The 15,040-nt window shown below is 33.4% G+C and overlaps 1 protein-coding gene across 1 annotated transcript; it reads right to left on the reverse strand.

Moving 5' to 3' along the window:
* Positions 1-279: 279 nt before the first annotated feature.
* Positions 280-1,457, reverse strand: LOC103491875 (uncharacterized). Its single transcript, XM_008451992.2, has 2 exons — positions 800-1,457; positions 280-629 (listed from the first exon to the last, which is right to left on the reverse strand). Exons 1-2 carry the CDS (start codon positions 1,455-1,457, stop codon positions 280-282), a joined length of 1,008 nt encoding a protein of 335 aa, XP_008450214.2.
* Positions 1,458-15,040: the final 13,583 nt, after the last annotated feature.

Consider the following 15,040-nt stretch of genomic DNA (forward strand, 5'->3'; position numbering starts at 1 on the left):
CCACTTCTAAACGTCGTTCGGACAACAGATTGATAGAAGTAAACAAGGCTCGAGATTCGACATTAAGTGAATTAACAATACGAGAAGCCAACTCGCTATGAACAATGAAGCCTTCAACAGACTCATCCCAGTCACTTGTATCGAAAATGCATGGGCCGCGAGACGAATGCACATCATGATCAATATCATGCACATGACTGGCCTAACAAAGTCTGTAACTGAGTGATAATGTTTTAGGATCAGGTCCAGGAGCATCTAATGCAGTTAGCACAACACCATTTAAGTGAAGTAGTAGACTCGAGAAAAATCGCGGAGAGCAATTGGAACCTTGACCCCAAACGAACCAACATGCCTTAACAGCTGATTATATATTAAAGCACCTGTATTCACCTTATTGTCATTACAGATTTGATACAAAAAAGTTCCTAAGACTGCAGATACACTGGAGGCATGAGAGGAGGGGAACCAATTAGCAATACCAATCTTATGCAGAATGGCATATTTGATGCTAAGAGCGACTGCAGGGATTCCATTGACAAGCCACGTAGACAGAGTCCCACCAGATAATACAGAAGCCAGAACATCAGTGGAGGGAGATGATGGAGAACAGTCAATATCAACAACATTTCCTAAAACCCGTTAATAACAACAAGAGAAATTACAAATTTGAAACCCCTAACATGAACCATCTAATAATTCGGGCTACTTGAATCATTAAATTCATCAGGCAAATTGACTATAAACTCTCTAATAAGCTGAGGATAAAATGGACTGACATTTGAAATAGTTTTTGTTAAACCTGCTCTTTTAATGAGGTCCATGATACTCATGCAAGATTGATGTTTGTCAGAAACATTTACCTCAACTGCTAATCGCTGCTGAACCATGAACTTCAAACGCTGAACATTCTCCTCGTGATGAAACGAGATTCCATCAATGGGAACAGATGGAATATTAGGAGGAATCTTCTTTCTGCCTGTTTTGGTGGTTATATTACGCCGATTTTGTTGTGATTTCCTCTTGATTGGCTTCTGTGCAACCGGGACTTCAGAAGAACTGAGTGTAGTAGCAGGAGTATCATCAGCATTTGTGGAAACTTCTTCAGTGCACACATCAGGGTTTGAAGGGTCTACCTCATTCTCATCACTTTGAAAGTCGGTTTTCCCTTCAGGTGCAACAGAAACATCACCAGGAACATTATCAGGAACATATGCATGGGCATCATCTGGTGCAAAGGGAAGTGACAAAGAAGGAGGGGAATGCATCGATGGACCAGGTTGAACATTAGAAGCTAGAGGAATACCGGGAGTAGGAACAAATACTCCCTCAATCGACGAGCTTTCTTGAGAATGAATAGACACGAAAAGAGCCGCTGGTATTTGAACAGTAACCTCTGGGACATTGGTCTTCTTCAACAAACGAGCTAAAGGGACATCATCCAGATCATCTGAGTCCATGTCAGACAGAGGAGTTGTGGAGATACTTGGTGCATGTATACCTGAAGCCGCGGGAAAAGAGGAATCAACAGTTTGCGTAGGTAGCTTGCTTGAAACCTCTCCCTGAGATTTTTCGGATCGGAGACGATACGACCTTTGGGGAGGAGTACTTTTGAACCTCTGGCCCCTTATTTTTTGTACAGAGGGCGACACAATTTAAGCTGTAGGTTCATCTTCGGTCAATTCATCATATACGAGCCCTTTCGAGTATTCACCATAATGCTGGTTATGCCAAAACTCAGAGCTGAAAACTTTCGAAACTGAAGAGTGATGAAGATGAAACGAACTCAATAAAGCTACCTTAAATAGTTAATAATGATTAAAGAAGAAACTCTTCAGGTGCCGAAAAGATAGCCATTAAAACCAAAAATGATGCTGACAACATTAAAGTTTCTGAATGTGTAAGCAAGCGCCTTCCTTTTAGCTGGTCATAGAGTTAATAGCGACAAACTCCTAAGCCAGCACGTAAATGCTCAAACGAATTTGCATCTAGTGGCTTAGGGAAAATATCTGCTAATTGTACATTCAAACGAATATGATCAAGTTTAATAATTTTATTTTTAATAAGTTCTTGGATAAAATGATGCCTAATATCAATATGTTTGGTTTGACTATGTTGAATCAGATTTTTTGATATATCAATGACACTCATATTATCATAATATAAAGTCGTGATATCTTGTGTGAACCCATACTCATGCAACATATTTTTCATCCAAATCAATTGTGTACGAGCACTCCCTGCTGCTGTGTACTCGGCTTTATCTGTAGACAAAGAAACACAATTTTGTTTCTTTCTGAACCAAAAGATAAAGTTGTTCCCTAGAAAGAAACAACCTCCAGAGGTGCTTTTCCTATCATCAGAGGAACCTGCCCAATCAACATCACAACATCCAACCAAAGTAGAAGTCGTGTCATAGGAATACATAATTCCAAAATCACTTGTCCCATGAACATACTTGAGAATCCGTCTTGACAATATCTAAATGTGACGTTCGAGGATCAGCCTGATAACAGGCACATATTCCAACAGCATAAGCTATGTCAGGTCGATTGACAGTTAAATATAACAAGCTACAAATTATACTTTTGTAAAGTTTGTGATTTGCTCTTGCACCCTCAGTATCTTTAGTAACTTTGACATGTGTCGCAACTGGAGTCCTTTTGTGACGAGACTGTTCTAATCCGAACTTTTTAATTATATTCTTGGCATACTTTTCTTGTGGTACGAATATACCTTCACTCTTTTGCTTGATTTGAAGCCCCAGAAAACATGAGAGTTCTCCAACCATGCTCATCTCAAATTCTGACTTCATGATATCTATGAAGTTAGTAACAAGATCTTAAGGAAAACCCCCAAATATGATATCATCAACATAGATTTGAGCAACTATGAGTTGATTAGTTGTTTTGTGAATAAATAGAGTTTTGTTAGCTTCACCTCTGGAATACCCTTTACAACTTAAATAGATCGTCAATCGTTCATACCAAGCTCTAGGAGCTTACTTAAGCCATATAGAGCTTTATTAAGCTTATACACATGCTGAGAATACTCAGAATCGACAAAACCCTTGGGTTGAGTAACATAGACTTCTTCATTTAAGTATTAGTTCAAGAAGACACTTTTTACATCCATTTGATACAATTTAAAATTTTGAATACAAGATATTCCGAGTAACAAGTGAATAGCTTCAAGCCTGGCAACAGATGCGAATGTTTCATTTCAAGTCAACCCCCTCAACCTGAGCATAACCTTGAGCAGTTAAACGAGCTTTATTCTTGGTCACACATCCGACTTCATCAGTTTTATTTTTAAAGATCCATTTAGTACCTATAATATTTGTTCCTTTCCGGCTTGGGAGCCAATGTCCAGACATTGTTTCGCCTGAATTAGAGTAGTTCCTCTTGCATTGCGTTAATCCAAATTCATCTTTAAGAGCAATGTCAATAGTTGAGGGTTCAATGGCAAACGTATAACATAAGTCACCAATCATCTTCAAGTAATTTACTTTTTCTTTCTTTCGAGTGATAATTCCAGCTGAAGGATCACCTATTATAGAACTTGATGGATGATTCTTTTTCACATGTACAGAAAGGAACAAGCTCGGGATTGTCAGCTTTACGTACCTCCACAGGACACGGTGAATTATCCACAGGTATATTTAGAGTCTCATCATCCTCATCATTAATTTGATTGACAGTTGATTCAAAATCATTTACCACAATATTGATCGTTTCCATAACTGTACCAGATTTAATATTAAAGACTATAAGCTCGACTATTCTGAGAATATCCAAGAAAGATTCCTTGTTCTGATTTCACATCCCACTTTCGATGATATTCTCTATCAGCTAGAATATAACAAGTACTTCCAAAAACATGAAAATAATTTACATTCGGCTTTCTTCCCTTCCAAAGTTTATATATAGTGACAGTCGTTTCAGATCAAGTAGTAATCTTGTTGTTAATGTGACACGTTGTGTTAACAACTTCTGTCCAAAAATGCAAAGGTAAATTTTTGGCATGTATAATAACTCAAGCCATTTCTTGAAGGGTTATATTTTTCCGTTCAACTACTCCATTTTGTTGAGGAGTTATGGGAGCAGAAAACTCATGATGTATCCCTTCCATCTGATAGAAATTATTAAGATCTTCATTATCAAACTCCTTACCATGATCACTACGGATCCTGATTATCTTTATTCCTTTTTCTCTTTGCAAATTTAAACGTTGATTGATACATATTTGAACAGTATCTGATTTTCCTTTCAAGAACCGAACCCAAGTAAATCTTGAATAATCATCCACAACAACTAAGACATATTTCTTTCCACCCAAACTTTCAGTTTGTATAGGACCCATAAGATCCAGATGTAAGAGTTCAAGAACTCTATTTGTGTAACATTCCTTTAGACTTTTGTGAGAAGTTTTATTTTGCTTTCCAACTTGACAATTACCACAAAAGAATTTACAATTGATATCTATAGTAGGAATACCCACAACAGCTTCATTTCTTATAACTTTATCTAAGCTCCTCAAGCTAATGTGCCCCAACTTTCTATGCCACAACCAAGTTTGATCTGCTTTAGTTAGGTGGCATATGTTTGGGTTATTCGAGCTCCAATGATAACAGTTATCTGCCTATCGTCTGCCACTCATAAAAACTTGATTGTTTTTGTCTGTAACAATACAACCAGTATTGTTTAAATTTACACTGTAGCCTTGATTGCTTAGCTGACTTACACTAATCAATTTTGCTTTTAAACCATCCATATATCTAACATCACTTAGACATGGTAGATTATTTTTATCAATATTTCCTTTGGCAATAATTCTTCCTTTGGTACCATCACCAAAAGTAACATGTTCTGAGGCATATTCCTTTAATTTAGAAACGAATGACCTATTACCAGTCATATGCCTTGAACATCCACTATCAAAGTACCAAGCATCATTAGTGGTTTGAACAATTGTAAATGCAATCTTGCAATTCTCAGATGTTTTAACTCTTCAAACCATGTGAGTTTTCCTTATACTTCTATTACGTTTAACAAAACTAGACTTATTCTTATGACTTTCAAATTCTGCCTTTTGCTGATACCTCTTCTCCCTTTGTAACTTGTAGCAAAATGATCTGATATGACCTTTCTGACCACAGTAATAATAGGTCCATCGGAAAGATCTAGCAGATGGGTTTGTAATAGCAGTTGTACAAGTTGTTTCAGTTTTTGCTTTTACTGCAGCAGGAACAAACTTCACTTCAGATGTAGACTTAACATTCCTTATGGAAGCATCAAACCCAAGACCATATTTACTTGAACTGTTCTGTCCTGAGTTTAGTATTGAGTCTAAGTTCTCTGTTCCTAAGTTCAACATTTTTACAGACATAATTGTCTGATCATACTCACTCTGAACCTCTTTCAATTTCCTTTTTAGAGATGATATGAAACCCATCAATCATTCATTTTCTTCCATCAAATCTTGAATTCTTTCTTTTTGTATAGCTCTGGCTTCCAAGTCTTCTTTTCTTAACATCTTGAGTTTCTCAAACGTTAGATCTTTATCCTCATCTTTATCAGAACACTCACTATCATCAAGATTGATTTCTATAATGCATACTGTGAAGGCATTCAAGCCATGGTCAACTTCATTATCATTAGAGTTTTCATCTATAAGGTAGCATAATAGTTTTCTTTTGTCTTCTTAGAAACGTGGGACATTCAGCTTGATAATGGTTGAAACCCTCGCATTCTCTACATCTGAAAGACCTCCCTACTTCCTCATTTTTCTTTCCATAGTCGCCATTTCTTCTGTTTGAGAGTTCATCTGCCTTTCTTGTAAAGTTCTCACCATCTTTTCTTCCAGGTTTAGTAGTTGGTCCAACAGTATTCGTACTTTTGAACTTCCTGACAATTTTAGAGAATTGTTTAGTCAAGAGAGCTATAGACTCATCTGGATTGACTTCATTATCAAATTGATTCACTTGAGTCTTCTGTTCATATGCAGATTTAAAGGCGACCCCTTGCCTTTCTTGCTCTCTCTATTAGATATAGCCATTTCAAATGTAAGTAGTGACCCAAATAACTCATCAAGTTTTAAAGTAGTTATATCTTGAGCTTCTTCTATGTCAGTGACCTTCATGTCAAATTTTCTTGGTAGAGAACGTAACACCTTGCGAACAATTTTAGATTCAGGTATCTTTTCCCCAAGCAGTAGTGAATCATTAGCAATCTCTAGAACCCTCTCATTATACTCTGAAACTGATTCATCTTCAGTCATTTTAAAGCTTCAAATTTTGAAGTTATCAACTGCAGTCTGGATAACTTAACTTTAGAAGTACCTTCATAGGCAACTTCCAGTATTTTCCATGTTTCTTTAGCTGTAGTACAGGAGTTTGTAAGTTTGAACACGTTTAGATCCACACCATTGAATATAGCATTTAGGGCTCTAGCATTCCCAATCGATGCCTGTTCTTCAGCATCTGTCCAGCCAACCTTAGATTTTGGTACTGACACTCCATCCATAGTAACTATTGGGGGTTCATAACCAGCAACCAGGGCTCTCCACGCTTTTCCATCTAATGTTTTAATAAAGAATATCATATGAGGCTTCCAATATATTTTTTCCATCTAGTACAAGAGGACGTGAAACTGATGGTTCCTCTCTGATTATCTCCATGATCTTGCAACCAATGCTCTGATACCAATTGAAAAAGCAATGTGAGAGATAATCAATTAAACCTTCAGTTAATACTAAAGCTAATAACTTTTGTAACAGCTTGAGGGACAAGAAAAGAGAAGAACACACGAAACTTTGGTAACCCAGTTCGGCCAATGTTGCCTACATCTGAGGGGTTGCGCACAACCCTGATGAGTAATCTTTATTAATATTCACTTAAGTCAAGAAACATTAATACAACATATAAACTCTGTTCAATTATATGACTTAGTAGCATGTGTCTCGGCTTCAGACTCCTAGCTCCCCTTGAACACATGAATCACTTTTCTTCATGATGTCTGACTTCAGGCTCCCCCTGAACGTATGAGTGAATATCTCCGATGATATCTTTATATTCTATTAAAGATCGCAGTAACCACACATACCCCTGTCTTGTCTTTTATGTTACTCATCAATAAACACAACTTAGATTAACATGTTGATCTTATAGTCATAAGATCATAATACCTTTTTAATTCCAGCAGCTTCTGTGAATCGTTCTTCAAAAGCCTTCAGTCGTAGATGATTCTCTTCAGATCTTTTTCAGTACTAAATAGTGTGTCACAACTTCCTATTTATACATATAATATTTATATGTATAAATCTCCTTTATCTTTTTAAAGATAATTAGTAAGATTCCTAAAATAATGGAGAATATTTTATCCTTTAAATATCTTATCTTTTTTAAAATTAATTAATCCAATAATTTAAAAGATATTCTCATAAATCTTTTAGACAAAATCTCCAACAGATACAATTAATATAATGTATTTGATACATTATAATGTAAAGTTTTTATGAGAGAAGTTAATATTTGAATATGATTCAAATAATAATAATAATATGAATAAGATTCATAAATAAACTATAGGTTAAAATTAATATGGATTCGATTCATATTAGAACTATAGATTATATAAGAGATTTAAACCATTGGTTATATTATATATGATATAATATAAAGTTTATATTATATGAGATATAATATAGATTAATTAAATTTATATTAAATTCATTATTGTTTTTTTAATTAATTTTTTTAAAAATAAATAAGTAGAATAACTCCCTACGTGCGAAAGAGGGAGGAAGTTATTTTGATAACTTTCCCCTCCATATCAATATCAATGGTTAAGATTTGATATAAAAGATAAAGAGAGATTATTTTGAGTGCTCTCTCTTATCGATCTCTTTGTATTCCAAAAAGAAACATAATTCTCTAAAAAAAAATTTCCCTCACCAAAATTACAGAAGCCCACAACTCTCTGTGATTCTTTACCTGGAGAATAACAAAGAAGACTTTGTGGTGCTCTTGAAAGCTTGGAAGAAGAGTTATTTAAGGTTCTACAAAGGTTAATTTTCTTACACCTTTTCCTCCATAAGAAGCATGCTTAAGTTTTTTTGTTTGTTTTTCTCTGAATTTATTGATTTTACAAATTAAATTTCACTTGCACGGCATTCATATGCTTCCACTTTGGAAATTCCATTCTTCATCTACTCCATACCTCCAAAACGAGCTAAGCAATTGAGCATAGCTTATAATTGAACGAACCATGTCTAACAGGGTTCTATTTCTTATTTTTGATACACCATTTTGTTGAAGTGTACTAACTGCTAAGAGTTAGGATTGAAATCCATGTTCTATCATATAGTCTTGGAATCCCAAATCCATGTACTATACACCTCGATCGGATCGAAGTATTTTAATATTTCTACTTAATAGATTTTCAACTTCAGTCTTATACTTCTTGAACTTTTTAAGAGCTTCAGACTTATGCTCGATTAAATATAAATACCCATACCTTGAATAATCATCTATAAAAGAGATGAAGTATGTACTTGTTGGGATTTTGTCAAAAAGATTTTATAAGATTATCTTTTATTAATAAGTTATTTAATTCTAAAAAGATAAAAGATCTTCCTTTAGTTTAGGAAGTATCAATTTCTTTTTTAGATTATTTTTTAAGGAATATATATATATATACTACGAAACATATGGGTTTTGGAACGGCTAATGATATAGTTAGCAAGTGCAGAAGATTAGTCAAGTTTTACTGTCGCTTAAGCTACAAGCAAAAAGAAGGTAGTGCGAGGTATTATCTATGGTATCACCATGTTGATTTGTGATGAACTTAATGATGAGTAATGTGAAAGATGAAGTAGTGATCGAGAGATCACCTTAGACTTAGGGGGAGCATGAAGACATCATCAAGTAGATTTACGCATACGTTCAAGGGGAGCCTGAATACTTAAGTGATTAAGTATATTAAGGCAGTCATATATTTGAGCAGAAACTACTTGCTGTATGAATGTATATTGACTATTGTGAATCTAAATAATATTACTCATCTAAACTGTTCACAGCTTCCTAGATGTAGGTAGTATTTGCCGAATTGGGTTACCAAAGTTCTATGTGTTATTTTCTTCTGTTGTCCATCTAGCTATTACAATAATTAAATACTTTAGATTTAGCTAAAGGCTTATTTGATTATCTCACAATGTTTTTCAATACTAAACTTAGGCACTTTTGTACTAAACTTAGGCACTTTAGTACTAAATGCTACGTGCATATGTACTAAACTTAGGCACTTTTGTATCATTGTAGATCCCATTAGTGTAGAATGGTGTATGCGGCTTGTTAGGAGACATAGGTAGCTTTTTTTAACATTTACTATTTTTTTAGTCGGTGTATTGCATAAACATATGAACTTGAATTTGAACTTGATTTTGAACTTGAATTTAATATTTTATATAATTGTTTACTGATTTATTGTTTATTTTCTGTAATTTAATATTGCATAAATCGTACTAGAATCATAAAGAAATATTTCAGAAAAATAAAAAAAAAATATTTAAACGATTTCTGGGAATAGGGAATCTCTCCCAATGCACTCCAAGAAGCATCGAGAACATTGTTGTCGATGTTTCATCGAGGATGGCTTGTTTTCGATGCACAGATAACGTAAAAAATGAAGACATTGGGGATAGTGTGTTTCCAATGCACAGATAACTTCGGAAATGAAAACGTAGAGAGACATGCACTCCCAACGTCGCGTTGGTAACGTGTCGGAAATAGGTCTTCCAACGCAGCTCTTTCGACTCTTTTCCCGACATCTTGTTTTACGTCGAAAAATGAGTTTCTGACGTATTTTAAACCTTTTCCGATGTTTTTATACATCGGGAGTAGTCCAACTTGTTGTAGTGACGAGATTGCAACAACTTCCCCTTGTAATAATGGCAAATATATCTTCTAGATTCTTGGTTTTTTATATCATAAACTATTTATTAACAATTTAAGTAATTTATAATTAAATCATACATAATATATATTTTTAGTAACAATCTGGAATTATATTGTTAAGTAAATACATAAGATTTATTTTAGATTAGATTGTAAAAATTTAGCATAAATTTGGTTTGCAGAATACATTCATTAATATTTTTTACTTGTTTAAATTTTAGAATGTATATTTTGATGGTAGTTATATCTATTTAAAAAAAATAAAAATATATATTAAAATATATATGCAGAATAAGTTTATTATTTTAAAATGTATGTTATTTATAAAAAAATATTTTTGAAAATATGTATTTTTTATAATATTTTGAAATATCATTATTCATGCATGATATTTGCTTTTATTATACTAAATGTTGTTTTTTAGGGATGTTATCAAGCATCAATTTCACTAAGCATTAGGAACTCAAGCGAACAAAAGAAGAATAAGGAAAACAAACCTCTTTTTTTTTTTTTTTTTGTAGAGGACGAAGCTGGAATCATTTTAACGAAGAAGCTCCTTTACAAGAAGAAAATCATGAAAACTTTCCTGCCTTATGCTGAATGTATGAAAAGTTTGAAAAGGATGAAACTAGAAGCTAAAATTGTTTCTGCAGAGGACGAAGCTTGAATCGTTTCTATAGAGGATGAAACTTGAATCGTTTCTGCAGAGGGTGAAGTTGGAATCATTTCGGGGTTGAAGAGTTTAAAGGGTTTGAAATCCTTTTCGGTGAACCTCTTTTCACTGAACGTTTAAATGCTTGAAGGGTTTGAAAGGTGTGAAAGATTTGAAGGGTTTGATAACGCATGATAACGTTCTTTCGCACACGAGTTGAAGAAAATATGAAACAGCTACCCAAATTCTATTTTGAATTTTGAGTTTTGATGGAGATGAATTTCGGCTTTTAGGGGGAAATTAGGAATAGGTTTTAATTGATTTGATTGTGTTGATAGGTAGGGGTGTACATAAGCCGGGTTGAGTCGGGTCGGAGGAAATTTATGGACCAACCCAAAGTAATCGTGTTGGCAAAAAATGAACCCTATCAGTTCAATATGTAAGGGTCAACCCAACCCAACCCAACCTAAAAAATTTGGATTGGGCCGGGTTGGGTTGGCGGGTTGTTTGATTTCTTTTCATCTCTCCATAATTTATTTAGACAAATTTTCATATTATTTTTCAATATGCAAGGTGAACAAATTGTTATTCAAGGTACAAGGTGACAAATATATATATATATATGTGTGTGTGTGTGTGTGTGTGTGTGTGTTATACATTCAAATTCTAAGTATAGAATGTTCATTCAAAATAATGTTTACTTTTAGGTTTTAGGTGTATATATATATGTATATCTATATATGTATATATAATCGGGTTGGGCCGGGTCAACCCTACCTCTAACTTGCACAAACCCGACAACCCGGTTCAACCTTTTTTTCTCCAATTTTCTAATCCAACCCAACCCAACATAAAATTTAACCCAACCCAACCCTTATGGTTTGGGTTTTGGGTAATCAGGGTTGGTCGAGTTATTGGTTTTTTTGAACACTTAAGTCGGGAAGAGGGTAGACTCTTTATTCAAGACTCAAAATCAACACTTAAAAAAACTACCCATCTAATTACCCTGTATGGAAAGGAGTGAATTCCATTTTGTGAAATTATATTTCTAACTCCTCATTTAGTCAAGTCCTCAAAATGGTAGGCTTATTGAGTCAACAACTCGGACCACTCTTCTAAAGCAAATTAAATCAAATGACTGACTTTATTGACAGGAGTTTATAAATGTCTCGTGATTTAGATATTGAGTTGCAATGATCAATTTCTGTGTCATCCAAAGTGAATATACTAAAAGAATTCTGAATAAATTCAGTATGTTGAATGCAAATGAGTAAGCACACCACTTCAAGCTTTGAACCAAAGATTCCTTGGAGCTTGAAAATGATATGCAATAAATGAGCAAAATTTTCTAATCTAATGGAAAATGAACAAGCTTAATTTATTAAATGTCTGCTCAAGACCAAATTTAAACTACTGCTCTAATCTTGTTAATAGGTATATGAGCAGTCCATGAACTTTAAGGCACACTGGGAAGCTATTATGTTGATCCTTTGATATCTTGTTGGACATTCTAATAGAGGCTTACTCTATAAAATCACTTAATTGTACGAAGCTAATAATAAAACGACTTGGTGTGGACTCTAATTTTGCTGGTGAATATGATTTAATGAGGTCACTATGAGCTTTACTTTACAATTTCAAAGTAATGTGATCAATGGAAAATCTAACATTCTCTTTCAACCATTGAAGCAGAGTTTATAACTACGACATAAGTAATAAAAAGATGCTATCCATGGCTACTTGTTAGTGATTTAGGCTATGTACAAAGTTAGGTGCATGGAGCTATTATGTGACAATTATATCAACCAACCAAAGCTTAGCTTAATTGTATACATGTATTGGATTTGAAAGAAGAAAAAGAGAGAGTTATCTCTTATAATCATTTATCAAATGAATAAAAGCTTTATGAATATCTTCAAAGTGGATGTATAGGTGATCTCACTAAAAACACCACCATCACTTGTGTCATTTCTTCTTTTTTCATTCATTGTTTTAATTTTGTTCTATGTTAAAAAATTCTTTTGAAGATTGTTTGAGATTTTCTCTCTTGTGAAGAATGCATGTCATAAAGGAAAGAGTAAAATTAGAAGACAAAATGGGTTCTATGCATGTGTTTCTGAGTGTATCAAGCACGAGTGAGGAACACCTCGCAAGTCTTTTTTTTTCTTTTTCTTTTTCTTTTCTTTCTTATATCAAACTAATTGACAAAAGTTACCCCATTAATATATATGAACTTGAGATGTATATTATTCGGGTTTGGTTCGAATGAATTTTCACCGTTGTTGGGGGAAGGCTCAAAAATGAAGGGACTTCTTGAATGTTAATTAAACACGTTGGATAGTACTGCTCCTAAATTATTCAAATCCAAATAATGAATCAAATTGATATTAAAATAGTATATTTTATATAAGTAAATGCCCCATCCGCTCAACAACTTCTAAATAATTTAATATGTAATCCATACGTTAAAAGTAGGAGTGTAAAAATAACCTGAATAACCCGATAATTCAGATTACCCAACCCATACAATATGGGTTGGGTTGGATTAGTTTAAAATGTGGGTTGGGTTGAGTTAAAATTTTTTTTTTTTTCGGGTTGGGAGTTGAAAAATTCGGGTCAACCCAACCGAACTCGAATTATTAATATATATAGGGGTATTTTCAAAAATATAAAAAACCGACAAAATATTTACACTCCATAGAACAATTTCAAAAACAAAAAAAGCCCAGAGGCGCATCGTGTAAAATACTAAAAATGCCCCGTCAACCATGCTGTCAATAACGTGCACGTAATATATTTGTGATCGTTTAGATATGGTTCAATATATATGCGATCGTTTAGATATGGCTATAGCTTATACGCGATCGTTTAGATATGGCTACAAGGCGATCGTTTAGATATGGTTATAATTTATATATGATCGTTTAGATATGGTTACAATGTGATCGTTTAGATTTGGCTACAATTTATACGCGATCGTTTAGATATGGCTAAAATTTATCTTTTCAATTTCATCGTTTAGTTTTGTTACACGATCGTTTAGATTTGGGAACCCAAATTTAAATGATTTTTTTTTTAAATTTGGTACACGATTTTTTAAATTTGTTTGTACTGATCATTTAGATTCATTTATATGATCGTTTACTTTTTTTACACGACCGTTTACAGTTTTTTACTCCAATCCAAATGATTTTTTTCAAGATTTTTTATACACGATTTTTATTTTTTTTACACGATCGTTTACTTTTTTAAACGATCGTTTACATTTGGCAACTCCAATCTAAATGATCTTTTTTCAAGATTCTTTATACACAATCTTTTATTTTTTTTACATGATCGTTATATTTGGCTACTCCAATCTAAATGATATTTTTTCAAGATTCTTTATACACGATCTTTTAGATTTTGCTATTTTGTTGTACACAGTCTTATACACAGTCGTTTAGATTTGGTTACCAAATATAAGTGCATAAAAAAAAAGACGATGGAAAAAAATCACAGCGAAAAAAAGAAGAGGAAAAGTAGAAAGACGATGGAAAGAAATCGAAGCGAAAAAAAGCGAAGAGGAAAAGAAGAAAAACGATGGAAAGATTAAACGACATAAATAAAGAATCGAAAAATAAGAAAGATGATGGAAAGAAATCGTAGAAAAGAAAAAGAGAAAAGAAGAAAGACAAAATCGCAGGGGACGAAATAACAGGAAGAAGACGAATCGAAAGGAAGAATAAAAAGATGGAAGGGCAAATGTGAAATATTTAAAAAATGGCCAACCTTATGGGTTTTGTTACACGGGTCGTAAATAGTTTACAGTTTTGTTACATTTATGTAAGTTTCTCATATATATATATATATATACATTTATATTATAGATATTTTACCAAGACACAAAAATAAAAGGGATTTTTTCAAAAATATAATATGAAAAACGTGTGTGAGATAATCAAATAAACCTTTAGTTAATTCTAAAGTAAATAACTGTCATAATAGTTAGAGGGACAGCAGAAGAGTATAACACAAGGAACTTTGGTAACCCAGTTCGGCCCATGTTTAGATTGAATTCAAGTTGATAATAAAAAAACTTAATTCAAGTTTTTTGTGACCACTCAAATTACTACTATGTCATATGCCTTCCTCATCATAATAATCATCTCAGATCAACACGTAGAGACACTAGAAGAAATTTAGCCTTTAATGTCTATTTAAAACCGACATTAAAGACCTTTAATGTCAATTGACAAATGACTTCTTTGCTAGTGTTATTAAAGGCCTTTAATGTCGGTTGAGCTTTAATGTCGTTTTTAAACCGACGTTAAATACCTTTAATGTCAGTTTTCAACCTACATTAAATACCTTTAATGTCAGTTTTCAACCAACATCTTTAATAGTGTTATTGAAGCCTTTTCATGTCGGTTGGCCTTTGATGTCGTTGTAAAACC

Source organism: Cucumis melo, chromosome 6 (assembly GCF_025177605.1).
Source record: "Cucumis melo cultivar AY chromosome 6, USDA_Cmelo_AY_1.0, whole genome shotgun sequence".
In the NCBI taxonomy this organism is placed as follows: domain Eukaryota; kingdom Viridiplantae; phylum Streptophyta; class Magnoliopsida; order Cucurbitales; family Cucurbitaceae; genus Cucumis; species Cucumis melo.

Coding starts and splice junctions, on each gene's coding strand:
- LOC103491875 (XM_008451992.2), bottom strand. CDS start 1,457: ATGGACTCAGATGATCTGGATGATGTCCCTTTAGCTCGTTTGTTGAAG. Junction 630..799: donor GGACCTCATTAAAAGAGCAG/GTTTAACAAAAA, acceptor AACGGGTTTTAG/GAAATGTTGTTGATATTGAC.